Below are 27353 nucleotides of genomic sequence, written 5' to 3' on the forward strand. Positions count from 1 at the left end.
CTTTCCCTTTCTCCTTCTCCTCCGGTTTTAAAGATAGTGTCTGATGCAGCGCTGCGGGGGGATTGTACCCGGATTGGCTGGGCCAGCATTTCAAAGGCCAATCGGCTGGAGGAAAAGATGGAAGGAGTATTATGCTAATACAGCGAGAGGGTCCCGCCCCTCTTCCCTGCCGTACTAGGGACCGTAGCTGCCTGGAGAGAAGTGAATGGCAAGGAAAGGTACAAAAGAGCGTTGAACTGGAACGAGCAGCTCAAGCGCCGGCGGAGAGCGCGTTTCCCTCGGCCCCGGGCAGAGCAATCGTAGCCTGGGTCTCTCCCTCTCTCTCTTTTCGGCGAAGAATTCCTCCTCATTTCGTAAAGGGCTTTGGGAAGAGCCAATTGCAGCCCACCTTCTCTCTTTTTCGCCCCTCCAGACTGGAAAGCCGAAGGCGAACTAGCCTCAGACAGATCTCCTTCAGCAGATCTTTGGGAGAAAATTGGGGATCATGAATCGGGCGAAGGGATTCTCCAGAGAAGTTTTCTTTGGCACGTCGATTTCTTTGCTCTGCGCTGGGACACTGGTTTGTCTTACCGAGGCGAAAGGGACGTATTACCGCCATCCTCTGCCTGTCTCTTATGGCAACAGATACAACCTCTATACCTCAGGATCTAGCCCTCAGCTGACTCCAGAGAAGCCCCTGGCGAAACATAAGTAAGGCATTTTAATTTTTTTTCTTCGTTCTTCACTCGGTAATCGGGTGTTATGTTTACCTTCCCATCAATTTTCCAAGGCAGCTTTGGTGTTTCTTATCCATTTCTCCTTCTTTCGTTTCTGGCGGTTTGTCAATTTCCACTCGCGGGTCAATTTCGTTTGACCCAGAGGATTTCCCCACCCCTACCCAGATCCCCGTATTACTACTGAGGTATATGAATTAGGGAGCGAATTCCACATTAAAAGGACGACGGGTAGAAAGAGGAGTAGATGTTTTAAACTCCCTTACGTGGGTTTCTTCTGGGACTTACTTCTCTCCCCAGCCCACTGCCCGCTCCCATACTGCTCCTCCTTGCCTTTTTCCCAGGATCACAGATCTGCAGAATTAATAGGGATTTTAGCAATCCGGAATGCTCCGCGAAAGGGCTGGAAGAACGGCTTGGTTTATTGAATAAGCGTGCATTTCATTTTATTTTCGTTTGCTCCAAGCGTATTGAGTAAATTCTGGACGAATTTAAGGCAAGAAAACCGAGAAGATGCAACACTGCGAGAGAGGTGGGGGGGGGAGAAACTCGCCTGCCCTACAAAGTTCTAGGCTTTGCATACCAGAGATCCAATCCATAAAAAGGGATTTATTTCCTCTCCCGAGACACTCGGAACAGGTCGGGATGATGAGCACGCCGGCGTAGAGGGAAGGAGGGAGGGTGCGGGTTATTCGTTCCCAGGCCAGCCCGCTCCCCCACCCGGGTACCCTGTCTCCAGTTCAGGAGCAAGGAATTTTCCCTCTGAATTCCTCGGGCTGAGCGCGCCTCCTCGCTCGCTGGAGAAAGGGCGGAGAGGCGAGGGCGTGCCCGAAGGGGGAGGAACCGCAGCTCTTTCAGCTAGAGACGGACATCACCTGCTTTGGCTCCCGGACAAGGGTGGGGGGGGGAAGGAGAGAAAATGGGGATTCCAGGCAGGTAGATGGTGGATGGCCACATAGAGAGCCCACGCGGAGAAACTGCTTGGGGAGAATCGTAAAAAAAAAGGCTGGCTACAGAAGGAACGATGCATTGTAAAGAGTGAAACAAATCCTCAAAATAAAGCATCTAAAACACGGGTGTCAAACTCGCCGCGTCACGTGAGCATTGCTGGAGCTGGAGTGGGCGCAGCCTCCACCTGATGCAACCGGCCCGCCGGCCGGCAGTTGAACCCCCATATTCTATCTAGAACACGGGTAGGCAACCTTGGCTCTTTTATGACTCGTGGCAGTGCTTTTTTTGAAAAAGAAAAAGGTGCCGGAACTCACACATGTCATACAACCCGCCTTGCCTACCCTACAAGGTAGGGTAGAGAAAAAGGTGCTGGAACTCCGTTCTGAGCGTTCTATGACAAAAAAAGCCCTGGACTTCAACTCCCAGAATTCCTGAGCCAGCTGGCTCAGGAATTCTGGGAGTTGAAGTCCACCAGTCATAAAAGAGCCAAGGTTGCCTACCCCTGATCTAGAAGAACAGGACAGGGTGCAGCTGAAGTTAAAGACTTTGTACAAATTGCAAAGTAAAAAGAAAAAAAGAAACTGTGATAAGTGGACTCCTGCATGCCTATTTCATTGTTCAGTCCCTTCTGTCTTGCAATAGAGCTAGAGAAAGGGTGTGAAGCACTTCCCCCTCCTATTCTTGCACACCAAAATTACCCTCTGGAAATAGCAATAGCACTTAGACTTATATACCGCTTCAGAGTGCTTTACAGCCCTCTCTAAGCAGTTTACAAAGTCAGCATATTGCCCCCAACAATCTGGGTCCTCATTTTACCGACCTGGGAAGGATGGAAGCCTGAGTCAACACTGAGCCCTTGAGAATCAAACTGCTGGCAATCAGCAGAATTAGCCTGCAATACTGCATTCTAACCACTGCACACTGCACTCTTAAGGATAGGATGAATGAAAGAGAGTAATTAGGCCTATGTTAGCTAGTCTCCCTGCTTCCATTCCCATGCTTTAAGCATTTGGCAGGAACTGGCTGAGTGATTCTTGGGAGCTAGTCTGCAACCCTAGCATCAGACTAATCGGTTCATGTGTTTCCCCCCCTCCCCCACATTTCTCTGTGTAACTTGCCTTCCCTATTTCTGAGGATGCTGCATGAAAATTTCAACCAAGATTGGAGGCATGAATGAAAAGCACAGGCCCCGTTCCTGCAACTACTTGGGATCCTGCTACAGTATTAGTGCTGTTATATTGTAATTCTGAGAAGGTTTATTTATTTATTTTATATGCTGTCCAGAGTTGATTTGGCTTGTGAGATGGGCAACATACACATTTAATAAATAACGTTGCTCAGAATTACAGTCTAACGTTAACAGATAGCACATATTAATGAATGATTTGTGTGTGTGTGTGTGTGTGTGCGCCTTTGACTCTTTGTTGAATACTGCTCATTGCCTGGACCTGTAGTTCTCTTGGCAAGATTTCAGATATAGTTTGCCATCTTTCTAGTGCTGAGATATAGTTACTGGTCCAGATTCACCCACTTTCTAGCCTGACACCTTAACCCCTGCATCATACTTGCTCAATAAATGCTTATTTCTGTTCAGTTGATACTATTGATATTTATTTCAAGCTTAGGTTACATTTCTACATCAACTTATTTACTAGGAGTCAATCCCTTGAACTCATTGATACATATTACTATGTAGGGTTTTACATAGGCTTGCACTTTTCATTTGTTCCAAAAATCTATTCTTGTTCTCAAACGTGAAGCATATCATTATTTACAGTCTTCTTTTTTTTCAAAAAGGCAAACAAAAGGCTTGTCCAGATTTCCATGAAAGCCGAAAAATGGGGAGGGGTAGATGGAAGAGGAGGGTCTTTTTTTCTTTAGCAAAGTTTGAAGGGCTGCTGACAGATGCATTCAAGTGTGAATTGCAAATAGTTGTTTATTTAGGTGCATTTACTCCCTTTGCATTTTATACCAACCCCTGAATGAGATTGATCCACTTTTTTACAGCCTCACCTCTATCCTTCTGAAGTGCTACACAGAGATCTTTGAAAGAGGCAGGCTATTGTGTGGGTGCATGGAGGCTGAAAGACAAGGGGACATTGTCCAAAAATTGGATGAAGACAACTTTTATGTGTGAATCTTCATTGATGAACTTATTTTTCAGTGATCCCATTTCTCTGGTTACTGCACTCCAGCAGAGTCCTTTGCTTGTGTAGGATTAGAGTGAGAAGAAAGATTCCAAACATCCCTAAATCTTGAGTCAGCAGGTTTTATTTTTTAATTTTAATGTAGCAGCATTATTTGTTCTGCATTGTTATAGTTACATTATTATTACGATCTATTCATTCAACAAATTACATAATTTCTAGACCGGTATTTTCCAATGATTTGTGTTCCAAGAACCTAAGTATCCTCCTCCTCCTCCTCCTCCTCCTCCTCCTCCTCCTCCCTCTCCCCCCCTTTATCTGTTTGGCATACAAAGCCAGTTAAGTTTAAATAACAATCTACTACTAGTATGAAGAATAAATGAAGTGGGACATATTCTTGTGCTCCTGCAGAATAATCACAAATTGGCTGAAGTGAAATTGGGGTCAACAATTTCATCCAGAAATGGCACTCCTGAGAGAGAGGCCACACAATAAAACTGAAAATTAAAAAATGATGTGGAGCAAGTAGATAGAGCAGATTCTCCTCTTTCCATAATACCATGAACTTGGGGTCACCCAGTGACAGGAGATTCAGGATGGACAAAAGAAACAGTGTCACATGATCCATAATTAATTCATGGAATGTACTGCCAAGGAACATTATTGGACTGTATTCCAACCTGTCTATTAGGCTAGAAAGTTCAAATCAGGTTGATTTGCTTCAAAATATGAGCTTTCTTAATGAAGAAAGGCTTCACCATGCATTAAATTGTGTGAACCATCCCCCTCCATCCCCATAAACCAGCCACAAAGCATCTTCTGTTGGCTCAAAGGCCAGTTTTACATCACATGCCAAGTGTCATATATAAAAAGTGGGCACAACCAAGGCCTATTTTGGGAGAGGGTTTCAGAAGATTTAAGGGGTCAAACAAAGCCCCAAATGCAAAAGAAACAAAATACAGGTAGTTTAGTGACTGTTCAAAGTCTCAATGGCACTGACTTATGAACATTTTTCACACTTATGATCGTTGTAGCATCTCCATGGTCACATGATTTACATTTGGATGCATGAAACTGACTTACATTTGTGATGGTTGCAGTGTCCTAGAGTCATGTAATCCCCTTTTGCGACCTTCTGACAAGGTCAGAACCAAATTCATTTAACAACCGTATTACTAATTTAACAAGTGCAGTGATACACTTAACATATGTGGCAAGAAAAGTCATAAAATGGGGCAAAACTCACTAACAAACTTGTCACTTAACACCATAAATGTTGGGCTCGATTGTGGTCATAAGTTGAAGACTACCTGTATTATCAGCTCTATCCATGTTGGATGGCCCATAAAACGGATGTTAGAGAAACTTGGAACATGTGAGCCAAACCTTTGGCACCCCTGCCATAAGCCAAGTGTCTTCTGAATGTAGTGCATAATAACTCTTGCTACCAGTAGGACTGTAGGATATTATGGAGGAAGGAGTTGCAGGGAACTGTTTCTTAGCACAGCTCAGAGTGTGTAAGGCTGAATGGAAAGCAAAATTTTTAATGAAAGACAAAATAACATATCCTAAGCAGATGCTGGTAAAAGCATCTGGAATATGTGTTTCATATACTCTTGAGAAATACACTGGATGAAAATTGAAGGCTATGTCCTCCTGCTGAGTTATGGGGCCTTTCCAAAAATGGACTAAAGTAGAGAGGAAAGACAGGCAACATGTTTGAACTGGTGGGTTCATTTTAAATTTTAAGAATATTGCAGGGATTTTGACACTGGCTTTTATTAGATTTATAATCTATCTTCCCTCCAAGAGCTGGAAGTACATTACCTTGGAATCTCCATTCATTTTATGTTCTTCAAGATAGGCTGGACTGAGAGAGAACAACTGGTTCTTCATGGGCAAGAGTGACACAGATTGAATGAAATCAAGCCAGATGACGTCAGGTGGGGTAAGGAACTTGGCTGATGCCATGGGAGAGGTCTGCAGGCATGTTTCAACATGCTATGCTCCTGATACAAGTAAGGTTAAAACCTCTGATATTTTAATCAAGAATCATTTGCTGTCGTCCAAAGATTCTCAGGCCTGGGCTGAGAGAAGTGATGGTTGAAGTAAATTAATAAAACAGTTTGAAAGCTTTCAAGGAGGGATCAGAGGCAGAGGGACCCTCCTCACAAGCCTTTTCTTCAGGATCCGAAGTAGCAATAATTATTGTGCATTACACGAAACTCTGTACTGTCATGCATGTATTCCAGCCTATGTATTTCAACCCAACCTGGTTTGTAGCTACAAAAAATCCACAAAGCTCCTTGCAAACATTTGCCTAAACATTTGCCTAAATCAGGTTTCTTTTTGTTGTTGTTGTTGTTTTTAGTTGCAAAGTCATGTCCGACCCATCGCGACCCCACGGACAACGTTCCTCCAGGCCTTCCTGTCCTATGCCATCTTCTGGAGTCCATTTAGGCTCACGCCTACTGCTTCAGTGACTCCATCCAGCCACCTCGTTCTCTGTCATCCCCTTCTTCTACTGCCGTCAACCTTTCCCAGCATTAGGCTCTTCTCCAGTGAGTCCTTCCTTCTCATTAGGTGGCCAAAGTATTTGAGTTTCAACTTCAGGATCTGGCTTTCTAAAGAGCAGACAGGGCTGATCTCCTCTAGGACGGACCAGTTTGAATGCCTTGCAGTCCAAGGGACTCGCAGGAGTCTTCTCCAGCAGCATAGTTCAAAGGCCTCAATTCTTTGGCGCTCAGCCTTTCTTATGGTCCAACCTGCCAAATGCTGTTGATGAGTTATACAGGGGCTATTTCTTCAGTCCCTGAAAATGACATTGTACGTGCTTCTTGTAGCGCAAAAGCTTCTTCTTATAAGAGAGTTTTAAAATATTATTTCTTAAAAGCCATTCTTTAAAAGAGCTCTTCATTCAATCTAAAGAAGGTCATCCTTTGGCTGTCCGATCTTTGTCAGTGGAATTCTCTGGCCTTGGTATAGAAGGTCTTAGAAGCATATCAGAAAAACTCAGAAAGGTTTACTATAACTTTACCCTTCAGATAGTTTCCAGAACAATGTTTGGGAATTCCATCAACACGTGGAAGACACTAGTTTTGAGGGTTTCTTGTCCCTAAAGGCAATGAATGAAAGGAACATAACTGTTCCATATTCCACACAGCTTTTATGGTGGCATCTGGTTAGCTACTATGAAAAATTAGGATGAGAAACATATGTTTTTTATAGATGCAACTGAGAATAACATTTGCAATTTTCTAACTCATCTGCTATGACTAAAGCTGACCTTTTATGAGATTATTTGGCCCTTAGAACTAATATTAACAGAAATAGGCATGTTACTGGGGAAAAATATAAAATTTGAGGATAGTAAACACACACAAAATGCATGAAAGTAAGCAGAGACACAGTCATCAATCTTGCATAGAGGTAATCCTCAATTTATGATTATAATTGAGCCTGGAAATTAGAGTCGTAAGTTGTGATGGTTGTAAAGCAGATGATCAAATGACCAGACCCCATTTTATAACTTTTTTTGCGGTGGCAAAATGCTGCAGTCGTAAAGTGAACATCACAGTGACAGAGTGAATGCTGCAGTCATTAAGCAAACTCTTATGGTGTTTTTGCCGGTTTCTGGCAAAAACACCATAAATCAAGGTGCTGGTAATGACCTACAAAGCCCTACATGGCATGGGTCCGGAGTACCTTAGGGAGCACCTGCGGCCGGCATCAACTTCCCTCCGCCCAGTGCGCTCCCACAGAGAGGGCCTCCTCAGGGTGCCACCAGTCAGAAAATGCCGACTGGTGGCCCCCAGGGGGAGGGTGTTCTCTGTGGGTGCGCCTGACCTGTGGAACCGTTTACCGGTTGAGCTCCGGATGGCCCCTGACCTTCGCTCCTTCCGACGTGATCTAAAAACCTATTTGTTTGAACAAGCCAGCCTGGTCTGATGGGTTTGGGTTTTAATTATTGTTTTTAAGTAATTTATTTATTGTATTTGGGCACTAGGGTTTAATCTGTTCTTAATTTTTGTATTTTGGTATTTATTGCCCTGTTCACCGCCCTGAGTCCTTCGGGAGAAGGGCAGTATACAAATTAAATAAAATAAATAAATAAATAAATAAATAAATAAATAAATAAATAAATAATGATCACATGACTGCAGGACATTGCAAATGAGTATAAGAGCAGGCTGGTTGCAGAGTGCCTATATGACTATGGGGAGGGCCGATGTCAGAACTTCAGAACCGAATCATAAGTACCTTTTTGGGGTCTATTGTAACTTTGAGGAATTGATGAGCAGCTGGTCATAAGTTGAGGACTACCTGTACTAAACACTGCTATGTATCTTCTTTCTTCTTGATAGGCAGAAGGTGAGTTCTGCAGCATGCTTTACTACATCCATTCAAAGTAATGTGGCTGCTTAAGTATTTGGAAAGAAACTCACATAAAAAGGGGAAAGAATCTATTTAAGTACAGGCATGTAAAACACAGGTCCATTCGTGCTCTCTCCTCTCTCTCCTTCCTCTCATCCATAGCTGCTGTTTCGGCTGAAAGTGCTTGGATTGACACAAAAAGTAAGTCTGCAGTGTGAGAATCTGCTATTCTTTCTCCTGGGAGAATGTGTAAACACAGAAAGAGATTTCAGTGCTTGGGCTGATTGTTTGGATGGATGAATAGAATAACTGACTGATAATCTGGAGGGAATTTTAGGCTCCCAACATCCAGAGGGTGGAAATTAAGCATCCCAGAGACCTACCGCATGGCAGAACTAAAGGGAAGCTGGCTGCATTTGCAGAACATGCTTCACCAGGTCTGTTAAAGGCTGAGTGGCTCCATTTGCATAATGAGTGAAGCTTGGTTAGTTTTAAGTTTACTCTGTTGTTTTGTGGCTTACTGCACTGTGTAAACTCAATCCGTTTTGTTTGTTTATAGGTCAACGCATTCTGCAAAACCAGAAATTTGATTAATTCAGTAGCTCGATTAAGCGCGTTGTGTTAACATGGGCAATCTGTCATGCTGATTCAGGGAAATATTCAATATGTATTATTCATGGATAAACTGAAGTAGGCAATGATACATCTCTGACTGCAGATGGGAACTCATCTTACAATTTGGAATGTTTCCCATTCATTCAAAGTTAATGCAGCAAAGGAAACTCTTCAGAATAAAACCTCTTGTCTTGTCTGAATAGTTTAGTAAGCCACTCCATGGAAGCCAAAATCAGCCAGCTGAAAACATTTCTTTGCCTGAATAAAATATAAAACAATCCTTCTTCCCCAGACCCATCTGGATTAGCAATTTCACCTTGCCATGTTCAAGGGCAGCAGGACTGTCTGTCTGTCTGTCTGACTGACTGACTTGGGTGCTGTCTGACTCCAGACCAACTCTGGGCAGTTCCATTATAAAAACAATATAAACACAATATAAGGAATAAAATAAACTAAAACAAAAAATAACCAATTATTAATCTTATACCACATTTATTTATTTGTTTGTTAAATTTGAGAGTTTCTATACAATTTTGGGTGGCTTACAATGAAAAAAACCTTTTATTTACAATATGCTAAAGTATACCAAGGGGACGCGGTGGCTCAGTGGGTTGGGACGCTGAACTTGTCGATCGGAAGGTCGGCAGTTTGGCGGGTCGAATCCCGAGTGCCGCGTAGCAGAGTGAGCGCCTGTTACTCGTCCCAGCTTCTGCCAACCTAGCAGTTCGAAAGCACGTAAAAATGCAAGTAGAAAAATAGGGACCACTACGGTGGGAAGGTAACAGCGTTCCGTGCGCCTTTGGCGTCTAGTCATGCCGGCCACATGACCACGGAGATGTCCTCGGACAAGCGCTGGCTCTTTGGCTTTGAAACGGAGATGAGCACCGGCCCCTAGAGTCGGAAACGACTAGCACGCATGTGCGGGGGAACCTTTACCTTTACTTTACCTTTAAAGTATACCAATGACCAGAAAAACAAAATATCAATCATAAACCTCTCAGAACCAAAATGAAATAGGTTCCCATGATCACCCAGTCCCCAAAACCTAGAAGAACAACTAGGTCCTTAATGAATTCCTAAAAGCCATCATGATGGGATTCATACAAATCTCGGGGGGAAATCATTCCAGAGGGCAAGATCTGCAGGAATACACTTCCTGGTCCTGTGAGATGACATTGTATAATTGACCTGACCCAGAAGTGTCCATCTTGTTGTTGTTAGCTGTGAAGTCGTGTCTGACCCATCGTGACCCCATGGACAACATTCCTCCAGGCCTTCCTGTCCTCTACCATCTTCTGGAGTCCATGTGTACATCTTACTGGACCACAAAACTAGTGGTTGCAGGGCTGTCCAAGAGAGGGGACTCGCCAGGATGCTCAGAGGGAGTGGCTAGGGGACTGTCACTGCTGCTTCATCACCTGCCTAGAGATGCCCCCACTGCACTATTTCTCCAGTATTCTGTCTCTTTCTCTTTCTAATGGCAAACTGAGGTGGTGAGGACTGATTATGTTTGAAAAGAACCTCTGAGAAATGAAGGGAAGTATGAAGAATCTCAGAAGAACCAGAACAACCTACACAAAATGTTTTAGAAATTCTGAGGGAGTTAGATCATGGCCCCAAACCCCAATGAGTCTCTGTTGGGAGAAAAAAAGGAGGTGGGGGGGGATAGAAAACAAGATGGAATAGAATAGAGTATCATGGAAAAATGCATAGAAAACCCTGAAGCTATGAAGAGAAATTCTTCTATTGGAGGTGAGGATACATAGCAGCTTTTGTTGCATCTCTCTCTCTCTTGTCACATTCCTGTCTTTAAGTGGCATCACCAGTGTACATATTCTCTTTATTGCATACATGATATACATCTTTCTATGTCACTGTGGTTCACAGTTACTAACTCAGTTGTACTTAGATGAGATACTATCAGGCCATTCCGGGCAGTAGGTTCCAATTAGAAAATTGGAAAAGCATCTCAGAAAGAATATATTGTACTATTTCTATAGTATTTCCAAGAAAACCCCATGGAGGTGTCCATAAGTCACCAGGGGTTAAGCCTAATTCAAAGAAATTATTACTTCTTTCAGAAGTGGAGCTAAATTTAATTTTTACAGTATACATAATAACAGAGCGGGAAGGGACCGTGGAGGTCTTTTAGTACATCCCCCAGGCTCAAGCAGGAGACCCTATACCATTCCAGACAAATGGTGGTCCAATCTCTTCTTAAAAAACTCCAGTGATTGCTAGAGGCAAGCCATTCTTCTTAAGTCTTCAACTTTTTAGCTAAAGTTAGATTTGAACCTGTTATGATCCAAAGAGCTTAACAAGTAGCCTTCAAACCCCACAATTGATTTTTCATTCTGATGTGTTTCATTCAGGGGAGGCAGCTTTTGATGATGATAATGTAAGGTTTAATATTTTCAACACTTTGTAATGTCAGAGAAATGTTCAAAATGTTTGGGGTGTTTAAGTGCATTTTGATATATTTTTTTTGGACTAAGTGATTTTCATTATTATCAAATTGCAAACATATGGCATTCCACTTGCAAATTAATGCAACCATTATTTCAGAATTCCAACTATGCTGTAGTGGATTTTGGAGGAGACAAACTCTCAAAGTTCATAGTTCAAAGCCTCAAGTTTCAAATGTGATATGTAGCAGCTTTGGTAAAGATAATGCTAACATTGCCATTTAATTGATCTCAAACATGACATCTGCAGCGTCTTCCTTTATTTCTTGTTGCATAAAAGAAACAAAATCAGCCTTTCACAACACCCTTAAGAAAGTCTCCCAGACATCCAGGCATACCTCCTTACCAGTGATTCTGGCAAGACGTGATCACACTAACTGGGCCAAAAGTCACTGTTTTGGGAATGCCGAGTCCTCATCCACTTTCTCCGGGAAGTGACTGGTATTCTTTGCTTTACCAGCAAGATGTTGTTCATTGTGTTGTATGCCTAGCCATTTGCTCTTTGTCTAGAAAGGCAGTATTAAGTCTGGCTTGGCTATTGTAATCAGACTTTGGGAGGGGTCTTCTGGGATGCCAGACCTTAGCACTGAGTTGTCTGATGGAGATGCTTTCCTCCTCCTCCTCCTCCTCTTCCTCCAAATGCACATTTCATCCTTTTTCATCATTGTGGTTTTGTAGTGGACATATATGGTCCCGATTACCCTTAATCTGCTTTTACTAAATTACCTTCCCTTATCTACCACATATTCTGTATATTTTATATCTTCAGTCAAAGATTCCTGATCTGGATCTGGATCCTGGATTCTAGTGCTATGCAGCTGTAAGCATCCCTACAGTTTTCCTTAAGGACGGGCATTTTTAAAGCAATCAATTCAAAGATTTAATGGTAACTTAATCTCACTCTCCTGCAACTGAGGAGGCTATTACAGACCAAGTATTCACACTAAACCCAGACAGCAAGTTGACCATCATCAATGGCAAGTAGAGTAATGCATTTCTTCTTCTGTGATTTGGTGCCCCTTCTTGACCATTACCAGAAGCCTTCAAATAAAGGAGAAAAGGGCTGTATTATCTTTGTATGCAGTCATCTCAAGGCTGCTATTGGTTTCTCATGAACAATTCCAGCTATAAATACTTCCAGATGTAGGGTGGGCCTTTGCTCAGTCCTCCAAGGACCTGGAATAGTTGCTTTTCAGTTTATTTATAAATGATCAGAAGATATAGTTGAGGAATGAGACATCCAAATTTTGAGATAGAATAAATCATTCAGGGTGGGAAAAAGCAAATGAGATGCATGAGGGGAAAAAGGCAAGTGCAGTTCAGTATAAATGTGAACCAATGGGAGAAAAAAGAAAATAATAAAAAAATTCATCATAAAAAATATCACAGATAGGGGTGGAGAGTCAGTTAAAATTTCATGAGGGTAAGGCAACTGTGAAAAGGTGAATGCCATGTTGGCTTTCAGTAGGAACTAGACTGAAAGTCAATACTGTAAGTGTTTATACAAATCAATAATGAATCTAGATCTGGAATAACAACAGTTGCAAGAAAGGAGTATCTCAAACAACCAGGAGGAACAGAGCAACTCCTATAGTGTTTGCCGCTTTATTTATTTTTTTCATCTTTTCCCATCTCTATGAGAAATTCATAATAAACAGTGAAAGAACTTGATGCCTAGCTGAATGTCAAAAATAATTATTTTAAGATATGGTATCAGCTAACAAAGTAAATAGCTTTAGAATGGAATTAAATAAATTCATAGATATTAAGACTCTCCATGCTGTGATACTTAGAGGATCAGAGGGAATATAATTTGAAATGGCATCTGATGGAAAACTGTAGGAATATTGTAAGTTTCTCAACTCCACTCATCCATGCAGTTTGTTAAAAAGGAAAAAAACACCCAGTGCTTTTAACATGCAGTGCCAAAAGAAGAAGAATAAGGAAAGCTCAAAGGGAACAGAAACAGAAAAAAACAGCATGATAATATTAAAACATACAGTAGGTAGGAAATAAATAATATCCATGAAAATAATTCAGTATTTTAAACAACTGATCAACCTTAGATCATACAGAGGAGAATTGGTCTTCCTTTCCCCCCAAAAGAAAGTTTTTTTTGAGGAACACAGCTTTATAACTTCAAAGTACTGTATAAACGTATTATAAATTCCAAGATTTTTATGTCAAGTATGGAAGGTCTTTTCATCATAGTAAAGCAGTCTAATTAGCGATAGTCCATGCAGAATAAATCCAGAGCACTCAATGCAATAATAGGCTTTTGAATATAGATCAACATTATATTGATATATTTAAATCTTATTTCTTTTCCCAACACCATAAGTCTATAAATATTAAACCAGAAAAGAATAATCTTGGAATAGCCCCAGAACAAATGTGTCAATATCTACGCTATTATTCTAAGGTTGATTTCTAGCTCTTACTAAACATCCTCTGAATTATCAAAATCACTTAATATGGAATTTGTTGTTGAATTGCAGAAGTGTGTCTTAATAGCAACATGTGGAAATTTTAAGCTCCTAACCCATAGCTCTTTTAAAAAACAGAAGTTTCCAATTTTTTATTCTATATTTCTTACAACTTACCAATCAATATTTATCTTATCAAACTCCTCAATTGTCTGTAAAAAATAAATTGTAGGTTTGGAATCATCCAAAAGCTCTTAGTAGTGATAATAAATTTGAGAGGTTTCATGTGCTTTTTATGTATCTGGTCCAAATTATGCACTATTATCTGAATATATTACCATTCCGCAGATTTCAACAATCTGAAATGTTTTAAAATACTGATTAACCATTAAGCTGATATGAACTATTTATTCTATTTTCATTCCATGAGCTCAACACAGAAAGAAAACAAAATCAGGTACTATACCAGAAATTCTGAAACTGAAATTATCTCAGTGTCGGTTTTCATAGAGACAGATACAGTATCAGGGTTAAGTTTCTTACTCGTCAGCCTCCAAATATGTCTTGCAGACTTTAATGCCAGAAAAACAACTGAAAAACCCCAAACTAGCATTTACTCAAATTTCAGGGAAATTAAATAGTAACCTAGTTTATGCGTCTGCACTTGATGGACAGGAAAATACCACAACCTTGGCTTTGACAAGGGCATGTATAGCAGATGATATCCTGGCATATGCTAGATATGAACTGAGGAATATATGGAAGGTCTAACTCTAAAGAATATTCATATTTATTTATAAAAGGGAAAAGACTTAGTATACCAGTAAAGAGGACAGTGGGGATGGTATTTCATAGCTAACACACAATAGGGATAATGTAAATTTCAGTGTAAATTTCAGCATTTGAGAAAACTCCTGGAGTCAATGGAGGAAGGGGACCCCTAGTGTGCTATGCTCCATGGGGATGTGAAGAGTCACATATGACTTCGCAACTGAACAACAACAACAAAGTTTCAGTAGCCTTTGATTTTCATGCAGTGGATAAAATGGGCAGATTCAGGAAAAAGATAATGCGGATATATTTGCTTCCTTTGGGAGAGCCAGTTTGGTGTAGTGGTCAGATCAGAAGCTGAGTTTTCCCCCACTATAGACGTGAAGCCAGGTGGCTCACCTTAGACCAGGCACGTCAAACTTGTGACATCGTACGATGTATCGCGACTTTCCCCCCATTGCTGGCAATGGGGTGGGCACGGTTTTAGTATGATGCATCCGCCTGCGGGCCGGCAGTTTGACATGCCTGCCTTAGACCAGTCACTCTCCCTCAGCCCTAGGGAAAAAATAATGGCAAACCTCTGCTGAAAAACCTTGTCAACACACACACACACACACACACACACACACACCAGCAACTTCCCCAGACAGTTGCCAGGAGTCAAAAAGACTGGAGGGTACACACGTGCCTTTGTTTTGGAGTGGAAGGAAAGCACTCCTTCCAATCCAAAAAGTTTTACATTCTGTTCATTATAGTCACTTTAAATACATCAAAGTTAAAAATGGATATGTACATTACAGATTTTTTTCCATCAATCTCAACTCTTGACTTCACAAGACTTCATAAATATATCCATGCCATTTCTTGGTAACAGTATAGAAATTGTTTGCCATTGCCTTTTCAGGAATGTTATTCCATTTTTCACATTCTATAGTTTCAGTATTCCCTGGAGTTTTCCCTCCAACTATTAACCAGACCAGTTCTTGCCTAGCTTCTAAACTCAGACAAGGTCAGACAAAGACTGCCATCTACTAAGATATATTAAGGTTAATAGCTGTGTTCTAAGGGCTATCAGCCTCTGATTCACAGTGGAGTAACTATTCTGAACTTAGACATTAAGGTATACAGAAGAGGCAGTGCTTGCAAATAAACCCTACCTCACTCCTTGCCCACATTGTTCACATTACACATTTGAATAAGGCTATAGTAAATTACTTTTTGTGCATGTGTGATGGCGATCAGAAAGATTGTAAAAGCAGGCTTGGTTCCAAGAGTCTTTGAGCTGTATTTGTTACCCCTGGAAATGAATGTGTATAGACATTAATCCGTCTTCATTATTTATTATTTTCGCCTGTATTGATCTTATGTTGCAAAGTGCCAAAGGTCCTATGTCAGAAGAACTGTACATAAATTAATTTTAAAAATTACCCATCAATTTATGTCTTTCTAGAAAAGATATATTGAGGTGCTTTTTCTGGTATGGGTGCAACACTGTTGGGGAATGGGGAGGGATAGACAATTTGGTCACCAAGTGGGTTACAGAGTGGAGATGCAGTTTGCTAAGATGCAGCTTTAGAAGAGAAGTGCCTTTTACATACTGACATCTCTTAGGCTGTTATTGCTGAAAAAGCTCCAGCTGAAATTATTCTCATAATAGTTTTGTTACTGATTCAGTTTTATGTATGAATCCCATACCTCAAAGTGTTAAACTACTTATTTGGTTTCAACTTGTGAATAACTCTGAGTACTTTTTCCTACATAGGTTTTGTTAGGGGAAAAAATGGCATTCATCTAAAGAAGCTTTCAATGTATCCAAATATTGGTACTTAAGGAATGTAGAATTTGAAATTTAAATATTTACTGGGTCACCCAGACAGCATTTGGGTTACTAGTTTGTACTTTCATAGTTGTCTCTCCAAATAATTTTGTCTTCGTCTGAAACTTTCTGGTTGATGGCCTCAGCTATTTGATCATTCCCTGCTAATGAAAAACCAAAAGGAGAACCCATTAGCTGTTTGCCCGACTGGAAAACTGCAAAGTCTGGCCTGGAGCTTTGAGAGGGGTTGGGAGATAAATCTGGTTGTCAGATGTTTAACCAAATATGACTTTGCTTTCATGCAGGATCTATTGTGCATATGTGGTGCAGAGGAATGTTACGTGCATTCTTCAGGATGGAGTGGAGAGCTATGTGAAAGCCGAGTATCACAAGTGCAGCTGGGGACCCAAGTGTCCTGGCAAAGTCATGTAAGTATAGCCAGAGATAAAGGTGTAGAGATCTATCAACATCTTTTGAGCTGAGAAAAGTCACTCCTGAATATTGTTTTTATCATAGATAGTACCAAAACTATGAAACCCTTCTTTCATCTTCTTCTTAGTCTTCTGAGCCAGTGGGTTTAAACTGGCTAAGTTGAAAAGTGAGGACCAGGGAGTCTTAAATCCACACTTAGTCCATGGATGACTACTACTACGTTCATGTTGGAAGCACTTACCAAGGCGCTTCTGGGTTGAAAGGATTAGCCGGTGACATCACCATTGCCCAGGGGACACCTGAGGGGACTCCTTTCATGTTCCTGTTATTTTCCCACCAAACTGGTACCTATTTATCTACTTGCATTTGCATGCTTTCGAACTGCTAGGTTGGCAGACTTTGGGACAAATTTTAACAGAAGCTCATTTTGTTATGCGGCTCACGCTCTTGGGTTTCAAACTGCCAAGCTGTCAACCTTTCCATGGTCTTCTGACTCAGCATCCTAACGAAGTGAGCCACTTGGATGATTTAAGACTAGATCTGTCTTTCTCTCAGCCCAATCAATTCCACAGGGAGTTGCAATTCCTGAGAGCTGCTCTGAGTTTACAGAGTAAAGGTGAAATATTATTATTACTATGGCTGATGCAAAGTCGGCCAAATGTTTACACTCAATTTGGCATTTTTATCTATTGCGTTTTTCCCAAGAACCTGGGATAGGCAGATATTATTTTTTGATGATGCTAAAGATATTGTCATATGTAAGGTGTTCCAAATAAATCTGCCAGGCAGTAATTGACTGGTAGTGATTTTGTTAATGCCAGTGTTCAGTATCGTTCACAGAGGAATCTATGCAATGAAAAATAGTAGAGTTAAGAAAGACTCTTCTTTCTTGATATGAACCTCTCTCAATCTATCACCATTGACTACAACTGTATCTTTCCTTCTGCCATTGGTCATGCACAAAGCTTCTGAGATTTCTACTGAATTCTATTATTTCTAGGCTCTTGATTATTGTGGCAGGTATTCAAATGTCTTCTTGTAATCAATCTAAACTCCACTCAAATTGATCTTCCTTGTCTTGCAAGATGATTTCCAAAATCGTCTTGTCAATTGTAGGTAGTCCTTAACTTACAACCACAATAGGCTGGAAATTCCTTTGTAAGTTGGTGAGGTCATAAAACGAGTAATGATGTGATGAAAGCCAATTTTACAACCAATTTACCCTGGTCATTAAGTGAATCACCATAGGAAATCCAGCTTCCCCAATTGACTTTGCTTGTCAGAAGCTGACTGGGAAGGTTGCAAATCATGATTATGTAGCTGCAAGATGCTGCAACCATCACAAATACGAGCTGATTGCCAAATGACTGCATCACAGAGTTTGTATGACGGTTGTAACTTTGAGGACAAATAATAAATCACTTCTTTCCAAGGCCATTATAATTTCAAATTGTTGTTAAACAATTATAAGTCAATGACTACCTATAGGAAATGATCTTTTGTTCCTCTTCTGTTTGGGCAGTTTCCTCAGGTGGAAAGAGCTTGTTTTTAACTAGATGCTGTTGGACTGCATCAGCTATCATACCACTTAGCAATTTGAAAATTGTTGGTAAGCAAGTAATTAGCTTGTAGTTGCCTGATGCTGTCCCTTTTGTTGGATCATTCATTATCAGGTATATTTTGTCAGATGTTAAACAATATTCAGTTTCAGCTGCTTGCAGTTGTTAAACTGCTTGGCACTCAGTGGGTGACTGGTTAGAAAGTTCTGGGAACTGTAGTCCACATATTATAAAGTTGCCAAGTTTAAAAATTACACATTAGACATTTCGAAAAGAAAAACTATCCAATCCAGATAACCAATAAGCATGACCAGAAATAAGAACACTTTTAAATATAGTCAGATAAACCAGTTTTAGATTCTTCCTTCTTCCTCTTAGCCCTTCTTAAATCTCATAAATATAATTTGAAACTCCTGTTTTCTTCTAGTATCTTTTCCTGGTATCTCAAAATTCTTATCATCTTTCAAGTCTAATTGTAATTTTCATTAAGTAACTTCAGTATATATCTTATATTTCAGTTTAAAAGGGTAGTCCATAATGTCTTTTTCAATGTTTAAATGATTCCAATTGCATTTGTAAATCTAATATTTACATCTGTTTCTTATAAATTGTAATTTTTAAATCCAACTTAGAATTCACCTCAGTTATCTCCAGAAGGATTTGTTCCAATAGAGTTCAAGTAATTCACAGGCCCATAGATCAAACAATTCCTTTAAAGCAGCCAATTTGTGCACTAGATTTTTAAAGTCTTGTTTGTAAACAAGATACAGTATGTTTTTCCCACACAAGAAGCCCTTTCTAATTAACTTCAAAGCCTTTCTTTAAATCAATTTCATAAAGCCTTTACCATTTGTAAAGTTTTCCAGAAAGAACTCTGGAATCACCTCTTTGCTGCAGAAATCACCAAATAAATAAATAAATAATGATCTCATAAACCTAGAAAGATGTGATATTCTTTCTTTTTAAGTGGATTGAAGAGAATCCTACCTAGTGACTGGGAGTCCTGTGATTCTGAAAGTTTTTCAGTCTTAAACAAACAACAAGAAAAATAAAACTCCAAAGTGATTAAAAAGATGAGGCTTGGTCAAACCGAGTGGCTGTAAAAACAATCATTTCTGTAGTCTTCTCATAAAGATCAGCTGTCCAAAGTACATGTGGGCAACCCCCAGTTCTCTCTTCCTTCCAGAGAGAATTTTGGTACATCCAGATGCTCAATTTGACCTTAATGCCCCTGAAAAAAAATTGCAGGGATTGGTTCTTCTCACTTCACCAGATATTGTCTCTATGAATAATGGGAGTTTTCTGATGCAAAACCACTCAGTAGAGAGAAATAATAATAATAATAATAATAATAATAATAATAATAATAATAATAATAATAATAATAATAATAATAATAATAATAATAATAATAATAATAATAATAATAAGAAGAAGAAGAAGAAGAAGAAGAAGAAGAAGAAGAAGAAGAAGAAGAAGAAGAAGAAGAAGAAGAAGAAGAAGAAGAAGAAGAAGAAGAAGAAGAAGAAGAAGTAGTAGTAGTAGTAGTAGTAGTTGAAGTTGGAAGGGACCTTGGAGGTCATCTAGTCCAACCCCCTGCTCAGGCAGGAAACCTTATACCATTTCAGGCAAATGGCTGTCCAGTCTCTTCTTAAAAACCTCCAGTGTTGGAGCATTCACCACCTCTGGAGGCAAGTTGTTCCACTGGTTAATTGTTCTAACTGTCAGGAAGTTTCTCCTTAGTTCTAGGTTGCTTCTCTCCTTGATTAGTTTCCATCCGTTGCTTCTTGTCCTGCTCTCAGGTGCTTTGGAGAATAGCTTGACTCCCTCTTCTTAGTGGCAGCCCCTGAGATATTGGAACACTGCTATCATGTCACCCCTCACTCTTCTCTTCGTTAAACTACACATACCCAATTCCAGCAACCGTTCCCTATATGTTTTAGCCTCCAGTCCCCCAATCATCTTTGTTGCTCTTCTCTGTACCCTTTCTAGTGTCTTGACATCTTTTTTACATCGTGGTGACCAAAACTGGGTGCAGTATTCCAGGTGTGGCCTTACAGATAAGACTTTCTCCATATATATAAATGTAATGCTTATTAGAGGACAATTTAGGCATCAGTTTCCCATGCCTCCTTTGCTTTCCTACATCATATTTTAAGTGACAGAAGTGCTGTTGTATTTAAAAAATGAATGGATGTAATGCCTGCTTGCTTCCAACAAAGAGTCACACTAGCCAAGAGTCCAAAAACTGCTCAGCATGATCATGTATTTTTTGGAAGTTGACCCAAATATAGCATAAATCTTTCTTGTATTGTGGACTGGATCCAAAGAATTGTGAGTGAAAGTAAAATAGCCCCATTCCATAGATGCTTGCACAGGACCTTTGATATGATGCTATTGGAAGTGGATTCAATAACAGCTAATCAGTAGATCTGCAGCCAGGCTAACATTTTTGGAGGTAACTTTTACTTTCATTATGGGCCAGAAAAGCAAATGTTTTTAGATACTTTCTGTATTTTTTCAATGGTACTTTGTGATTTGGGCACTGAAATGGTACAAAGATACATGATGCTCATGTTGCTTTACTATATATTGTCCATATATGCAATTTTTAGAAAGAAGGAAGAAATGTAGGCAGAAAGAGCTTATAGTTTAGAAAGAGGGGATAAAAGGAAAAACATGTGGGACTTACAACAGTTCATTTAGTAACCATTCAAGGTTTCAACAGCACTGAATAAAGTAACTTATGACCTTTTCTCACAGTTACAACCTTTGCAGCATTCCCATGGTCATATGATCAAAAATTCAGATGCTTGGCAACTGGTTCATATTTATGATGATTGCTGTGTCCCAAGGTCATGTGATCACCTTTTGTGATCTTCTGACACGCAAAATCAATGGGAGAAGGCAGATTCACTTAACAATCGGGTTACTAACTTAACAACTTCAGTGATTCACTTAACAACTGTGGCAATAAATGTTGTAAAATGGGGCAAACCTCACTTACCAAATATCTCACTTAACAACAGAAACTTGGGGCTCAATTGTGGCCATATGTCAGGGATTACCTGTATTAGACTACACGGGAGCTGATGGGAGCTGTAGTTAACATACTAGAAAGTATCAAGGAATTCTGCAATATAATAATGGGAAAGGTGACGATTGTGCCAAGATTATGCAGAAAAGTGCACTCGGAATAATGAATGAACAAGATTTGGATATAATCCAGGCAATCTATGCCAGAGAAAATATGTGTTAATTTTTTTTAAAAAAAGATCAGTAGAATTTCTGCATTTTTCCAATTTGTATACAGAAGGTGATTCCCTAAATTTCAAATCTAGTTCTGTTGTTGTTGTTGTTAGCTGCGAAGTCGTGTCCGACCCATCGCGACCCTATGGACAACATTCCTCCAGGCCTTTCTGTCCTCTACCATCTTCTGGAGTCCATTTAAGCTCACGCCTACTGCTTCAGTGACTCCATCCAGCCACCTCATTCTCTGTCGTCCCCTTCTTCTATTGCCCTCGATCTTTCCCAGCATTAGGCTTTTCTCCAGTGAGTCCTTCCTTCTCATTAGGTGGCCAAAGTATTTGAGTTTTAGCTTCAGGATCTGGCCTTCTAAAGAGCAGTCAGGATTGATCTCCTCTAGGACTGACCGGTTTGATCGCCTTGCAGTCCAAGGGACTCGCAGGAGTCTTCTCCAGCACCATAGTTCAAAGGCCTCAATTCTTTGGCGCTCAGCCTTTCTTATGGTCCAACTTTCACTGCCATACATTGCAACTGGGAAGACCATAGCCTTGACTATACGCACTTTTGTTGACAGGGTGATGTCTCTGCTTTTTAGTGTGCTGTCTAGATTTGTCATGGCTTTCCTCCCCAGGAGCAAGCGTCTTTTAATTTCTTGGCTACAGTCCCCATCTGCAGTGATCTTGGAGCCCAGGAAAATAAAATCTGTCACTACCTCCATTTCTTCCCCATCTATTTGCCAGGAATTGAGAGGGCCAGATGCCATGATCTTGGTTTTCTTAATGTTAAGTTTCAACCCAACTTTTGCACTCTCCTTCTTCACCCGCAACAAGAGGCTCTTTAGTTCTTCTTCACTTTCTGCCATTAGAGTGGTATCATCTGCATATCTTAGGTTGTTGATATTTCTTCCAGCAATCTTAATTCCAACTTTTGATTCATCTAGCCCTGCCTTTCTCATGATGTGCTCTGCATATAAGTTAAATAGGCAGGGCGACAGTATACAGCCTTGCCGGACTCCTTTCCCAATTTTGAACCAATCAGTGGTTCCGTGTCCAGTTCTCACTGTTGCTTCTTGGCCCGCATATAGGTTTCTCAAGAGACAAATAAGATGGTCTGGTACTCCCATCTCTTTAAGAACTTGCCACAGTTTGTTATGATCCACACAATCAAAGGCTTTAGCATAGTCAATGAAGCAGAAGTAGATGTTTTTCTGGAACTCCCTAGCTTTCTCCATGATCCAGCGTATGTTGGCAATTTGATCTCTAGTTCCTCTGCCTCTTCGAAATCCTGCCTGTACTTCTGGTAGTTCTCGATCCACATACTGCTGAAGTCTAGCTTGTAGGATTTTAAGCATGACTTTACTAGCATGAGAAATGAGTGCAATGGTGCGATAGTTTGAACATTCTTTGGCACTGCCTTTCTTTGGAATTGGAATGTAAACTGATCTTTTCCAATCCTGTGGCCACTGTTGAGTTTTCCAAATTTGCTGGCAAATTGAGTGTAGCACTTTTACTGCACTGTCTTTTAAGATTTTGAATAGCTCAGCTGGAATACTGTCACCTCCACTAGCTTTGTTGTTGCTCAGCTTTTCTAAGGCCCACTTCACTTCACATTCTAGGATGTCTGGCTCGAGGTCAGTGACCACCTCATTGTGATTATCAGGGACATTAAGCTCATTCTTGTATAGTTCTTCTGTGTAATTTTGCCACCTCTTCTTAATCTCTTCTGCCTCTGTTAGGTCCCTGCCATTTTGGTCCTTTATCATGCCCATTTTTGCATTAAACGTTCCCTTCATCTCTCCAATTTTCTTGAAAAGATCTCTGGTCCTCCCTATTCTATTGTTTTCTTCTATTTCTTTGCACTGTTCATTTAAGAAGGCATTCTTATCTCTTCTAGCTATTCTCTGGAATTCTGCATTCAATTGGGCATATCTATGTTTTTCTCCCTTGCCTTTCGCTTCCCTCCTTTCCTTAGCTATTTGCAAAGCTTCCTCAGACAGCCATTTTGCTTTCTTGCATTTCTTTTTCTTTGGGATGGTTTTGGTTGCTACCTGTTGTACAATGTCGCGAACCTCTGTCCATAGTTCTTCAGGCACTCTGCCTATCAGATCTAATTCCTTAAATCTATTTGTCACCTCTACTGTATATTCAACAGGGATATGATTTAATTCATACCTGAGTGGCCTAGTGCTTTTCCCTACTTTCTTCAGTTTAAGCTTAAACTTTGCAAGGAGAAGCTCATGGTCTGAGCCACAGTCAGCTCCTGGTCTTGTTTTTACTGACTGTATAGAGCTTCTCCATCTTTGGCTGCAGAGCATATAGTCAATCTGATTTCTGTGATGACCGTCTGGTGATGTCCATGTGTAGAGCCGTCTCTTGGGTTGTTGGAAAAGAGTGTTTGCTATGACCATCCTAGTTCTGTTACCTACAATCAAAAGTGTCTTGTCTATAAAGTCACTATGTGGATTCTATATGAGGCCTGTTTAGATCACACAGGCTCACCCAGAATCTTGAGAATATGCTTCTGAAATCTGGTAGCAGAATAGCTGATTTGCAGAGGTGTGATTTTTCCCCCCTTCTAAATAAAGATGAGAGGGTAAATGAGAGGCTTTTGAAAGTGTATTGCTAAGTTGAGAAGTGCAAAACCTGGGCTAAAAAATAGGCTTATGTATGAATTTGATAGGGTGGAAAAAATAGAAAATCAACTTTTGTAGGGTATTTTAGTTTGACTTTCATCATTCACACAGTGATGAACCATGATCAGTTTTCCCTTATGGGGAAACTGATTTTCTTTTTTTTTTTTTTTTTTTTTTTTAAATTTTTTATTAAATTTATTATTTAAAAACATTGGACACAGTACCAGCGAGCTGACAAACCTTTTTGTCTACAATGTTTAAATATATATATATACATGTATATATGTACATCAAAAATACACTTAAATACACTTAGATTACAAATCGGTGAAATACCACAATATTTAAAACAGTGAGCTAGTCTGTAAAACCTAATAGAGACCTTTCTTTTTATCCATCCAAAGATACAATTTGTTCCAAATTCTATAATAGTCTGATTGATCTTTATTCTTTAATTCCAAAGTTAATTTGTCCATTTCAGCGCAATCCCAAATTTTCCTAATAACCTCTTTTTGTCCTGGGATCTCATTCTTTTTCCATTTTTGCGCAAATGATATTCTAGCTGCTGTGATAATATGGATCGTTAAGTATAGCACATCTTTAGGATATTTCTCTTTCGTGATTCCCAACAAGAAAAGTTCTGGACTAAACTCCAGATCTTGTTTCAATATTTCTTTCAGCCAAATCCAAATCATTCTCCAAAATTTTTGTGTTTTACTGCAAGACCACCACGTGTGGAAGTATGTGCCTATCTCTTCAGAACACTTCCAACATTTGGGAGATGCTGTTGTGTACATTTTTGCTAAGCGGGCTGGGGGAAGATGCCATCGGTAAAACATTTTAAATAAATTTTCTTTATACGATGAGGCCAGTGTTATCCTTTTATTCCTATCCCAAATTGTTTGCCAAGTATCTAGGTCGATGTTATGTCCTAAATTGTTAGCCCAGGTCAACATGGGGTCTTTCACTTGCTCTTCAAACAGCTTATATCCCAAAAGTAATTTATAAAAATTCCTTATTTGTTTAGAGTCCGGTCCCAATAATATTTTGTCCAATGCTGTTTCAGAGGTATATATCCCCCATTCATTTTTATCCTTCCTAAATCTCGATTGGATTTGTAAGTAGGCCCACCAATCGAGTTTTATACCTTGTAATTCTAGTTCATTCCTAAGTTTCAATTCCCCCTCCTCATTCAGAATATCCTTGTATGAGATTATGTTACCCAAATCAAACAGATTTGGGTAAACTATCGCTTCAAGGGTGGATAGCCAGACCGGTATTTTGGTGTAATTGTGAGATCTAATTTTTTTCCAAGTATTAAGTAGCGCTTGCCTGATCCGGTGTCTTTGAAAATGCGAGAAAAGACCTTGTTTCTCCGTCCATAGGAAAGCATGCCAGCCATATTGCAAATCGTGACCCTCTAAAGTTAATAGTCTTCTATTTCTCAAGATTACCCATTCTCTAATCCAGCTCAGGGCCGCGGCGTGGTAATATAATTCCCAGTCTGGCAATCCAAAACCCCCATTTTCCTTCGTGTCTTGTAAATATTTCAATTTAATTCTTGGTTTTTTCCCCTGCCAAATAAAATTTAGTGATAATTTATCCAAATTTCGAAAAAATTTAGAGTCGAGTTGAATTGGGATATTCTGAAACAGAAACAGGATTTTAGGCAGAACGTTCCCTTCATCTCTCCAATTTTCTTGAAAAGATCTCTGGTCCTCCCTATTCTATTGTTTTCTTCTATTTCTTTGCACTGTTCATTTAAGAAGGCATTCTTATCTCTTCTAGCTATTCTCTGGAATTCTGCATTCAATTGGGCATATCTATGTTTTTCTCCCTTGCCTTTCGCTTCCCTCCTTTCCTTAGCTATTTGCAAAGCTTCCTCAGACAGCCATTTTGCTTTCTTGCATTTCTTTTTCTTTGGGATGGTTTTGGTTGCTACCTGTTGTACAATGTCGCGAACCTCTGTCCATAGTTCTTCAGGCACTCTGCCTATCAGATCTAATTCCTTAAATCTATTTGTCACCTCTACTGTATATTCAACAGGGATATGATTTAATTCATACCTGAGTGGCCTAGTGCTTTTCCCTACTTTCTTCAGTTTAAGCTTAAACTTTGCAAGGAGAAGCTCATGGTCTGAGCCACAGTCAGCTCCTGGTCTTGTTTTTACTGACTGTATAGAGCTTCTCCATCTTTGGCTGCAGAGCATATAGTCAATCTGATTTCTGTGATGACCGTCTGGTGATGTCCATGTGTAGAGCCGTCTCTTGGGTTGTTGGAAAAGAGTGTTTGCTATGACCATCCTAGTTCTGTTACCTACAATCAAAAGTGTCTTGTCTATAAAGTCACTATGTGGATTCTATATGAGGCCTGTTTAGATCACACAGGCTCACCCAGAATCTTGAGAATATGCTTCTGAAATCTGGTAGCAGAATAGCTGATTTGCAGAGGTGTGATTTTTCCCCCCTTCTAAATAAAGATGAGAGGGTAAATGAGAGGCTTTTGAAAGTGTATTGCTAAGTTGAGAAGTGCAAAACCTGGGCTAAAAAATAGGCTTATGTATGAATTTGATAGGGTGGAAAAAATAGAAAATCAACTTTTGTAGGGTATTTTAGTTTGACTTTCATCATTCACACAGTGATGAACCATGATCAGTTTTCCCTTATGGGGAAACTGATTTTCAAGTAAGCTGCTTGCTTACTTGAAAATTGCCAGACAATACACTCTTGTAAGATATATTGGTTTCCTGGCCATGGATATCAGCCCTATTTTGATCTTCTGCTAGCTTTCTTGAAAAAAATGGTAAGTACTATTTAGTTTTAGTTTAGTTTAGTTTTATTTGATTTCTATACCGCCCTTCTCCCTAGGGACTCAGGGCGGTTCACAGGGCATATATAAATAACGATACAAAAGTTAAAAGGAAATTAAACCAGTGCCCAGTTAAAAACAACAATAATAATACTAAAAATCAATTTAAAAACCCATATTCCCCCATCAGGCCAGACCAGCTAATTCAAATAAGTGGGTCTTCAGCCCGCGGCGGAAGGATCGGAGGTCTGATGCCGTCCGGAGCTCAACCGGCAGTTGGTTACATAATGCCGGAGCGCCCACAGAGAAGGCCCTCCCCCTGAGGGCCACCAGTCGACATTCCCTGACCGGAGGCACCCTGAGGAGGCCCTCTCTGTGGGCACGTACTGGGCGGAGGG

At 40.1% G+C, this 27353-nt stretch overlaps 1 protein-coding gene across 1 annotated transcript in view; it reads left to right on the forward strand.

The window, feature by feature from the left end:
- Window positions 1-484: 484 nt before the first annotated feature.
- Window positions 485-27353, forward strand: part of EMILIN3 (elastin microfibril interfacer 3) — a gene marked incomplete at both ends in the record, with an annotated part of 39131 nt that continues 12262 nt past the window's right edge. Inside the window, 2 exons of the mRNA XM_081323129.1 lie at window positions 485-690; window positions 16584-16706. Of these exons, the coding sequence (XP_081179255.1) occupies window positions 485-690; window positions 16584-16706 (329 nt within the window). The remainder of the gene's footprint in view (window positions 691-16583; window positions 16707-27353) is intronic.

This window comes from Vipera berus (genome assembly GCF_964194415.1).
Source record: "Vipera berus genome assembly, chromosome: 3".
Taxonomy (NCBI): Eukaryota; Metazoa; Chordata; class Lepidosauria; order Squamata; family Viperidae; genus Vipera; species Vipera berus.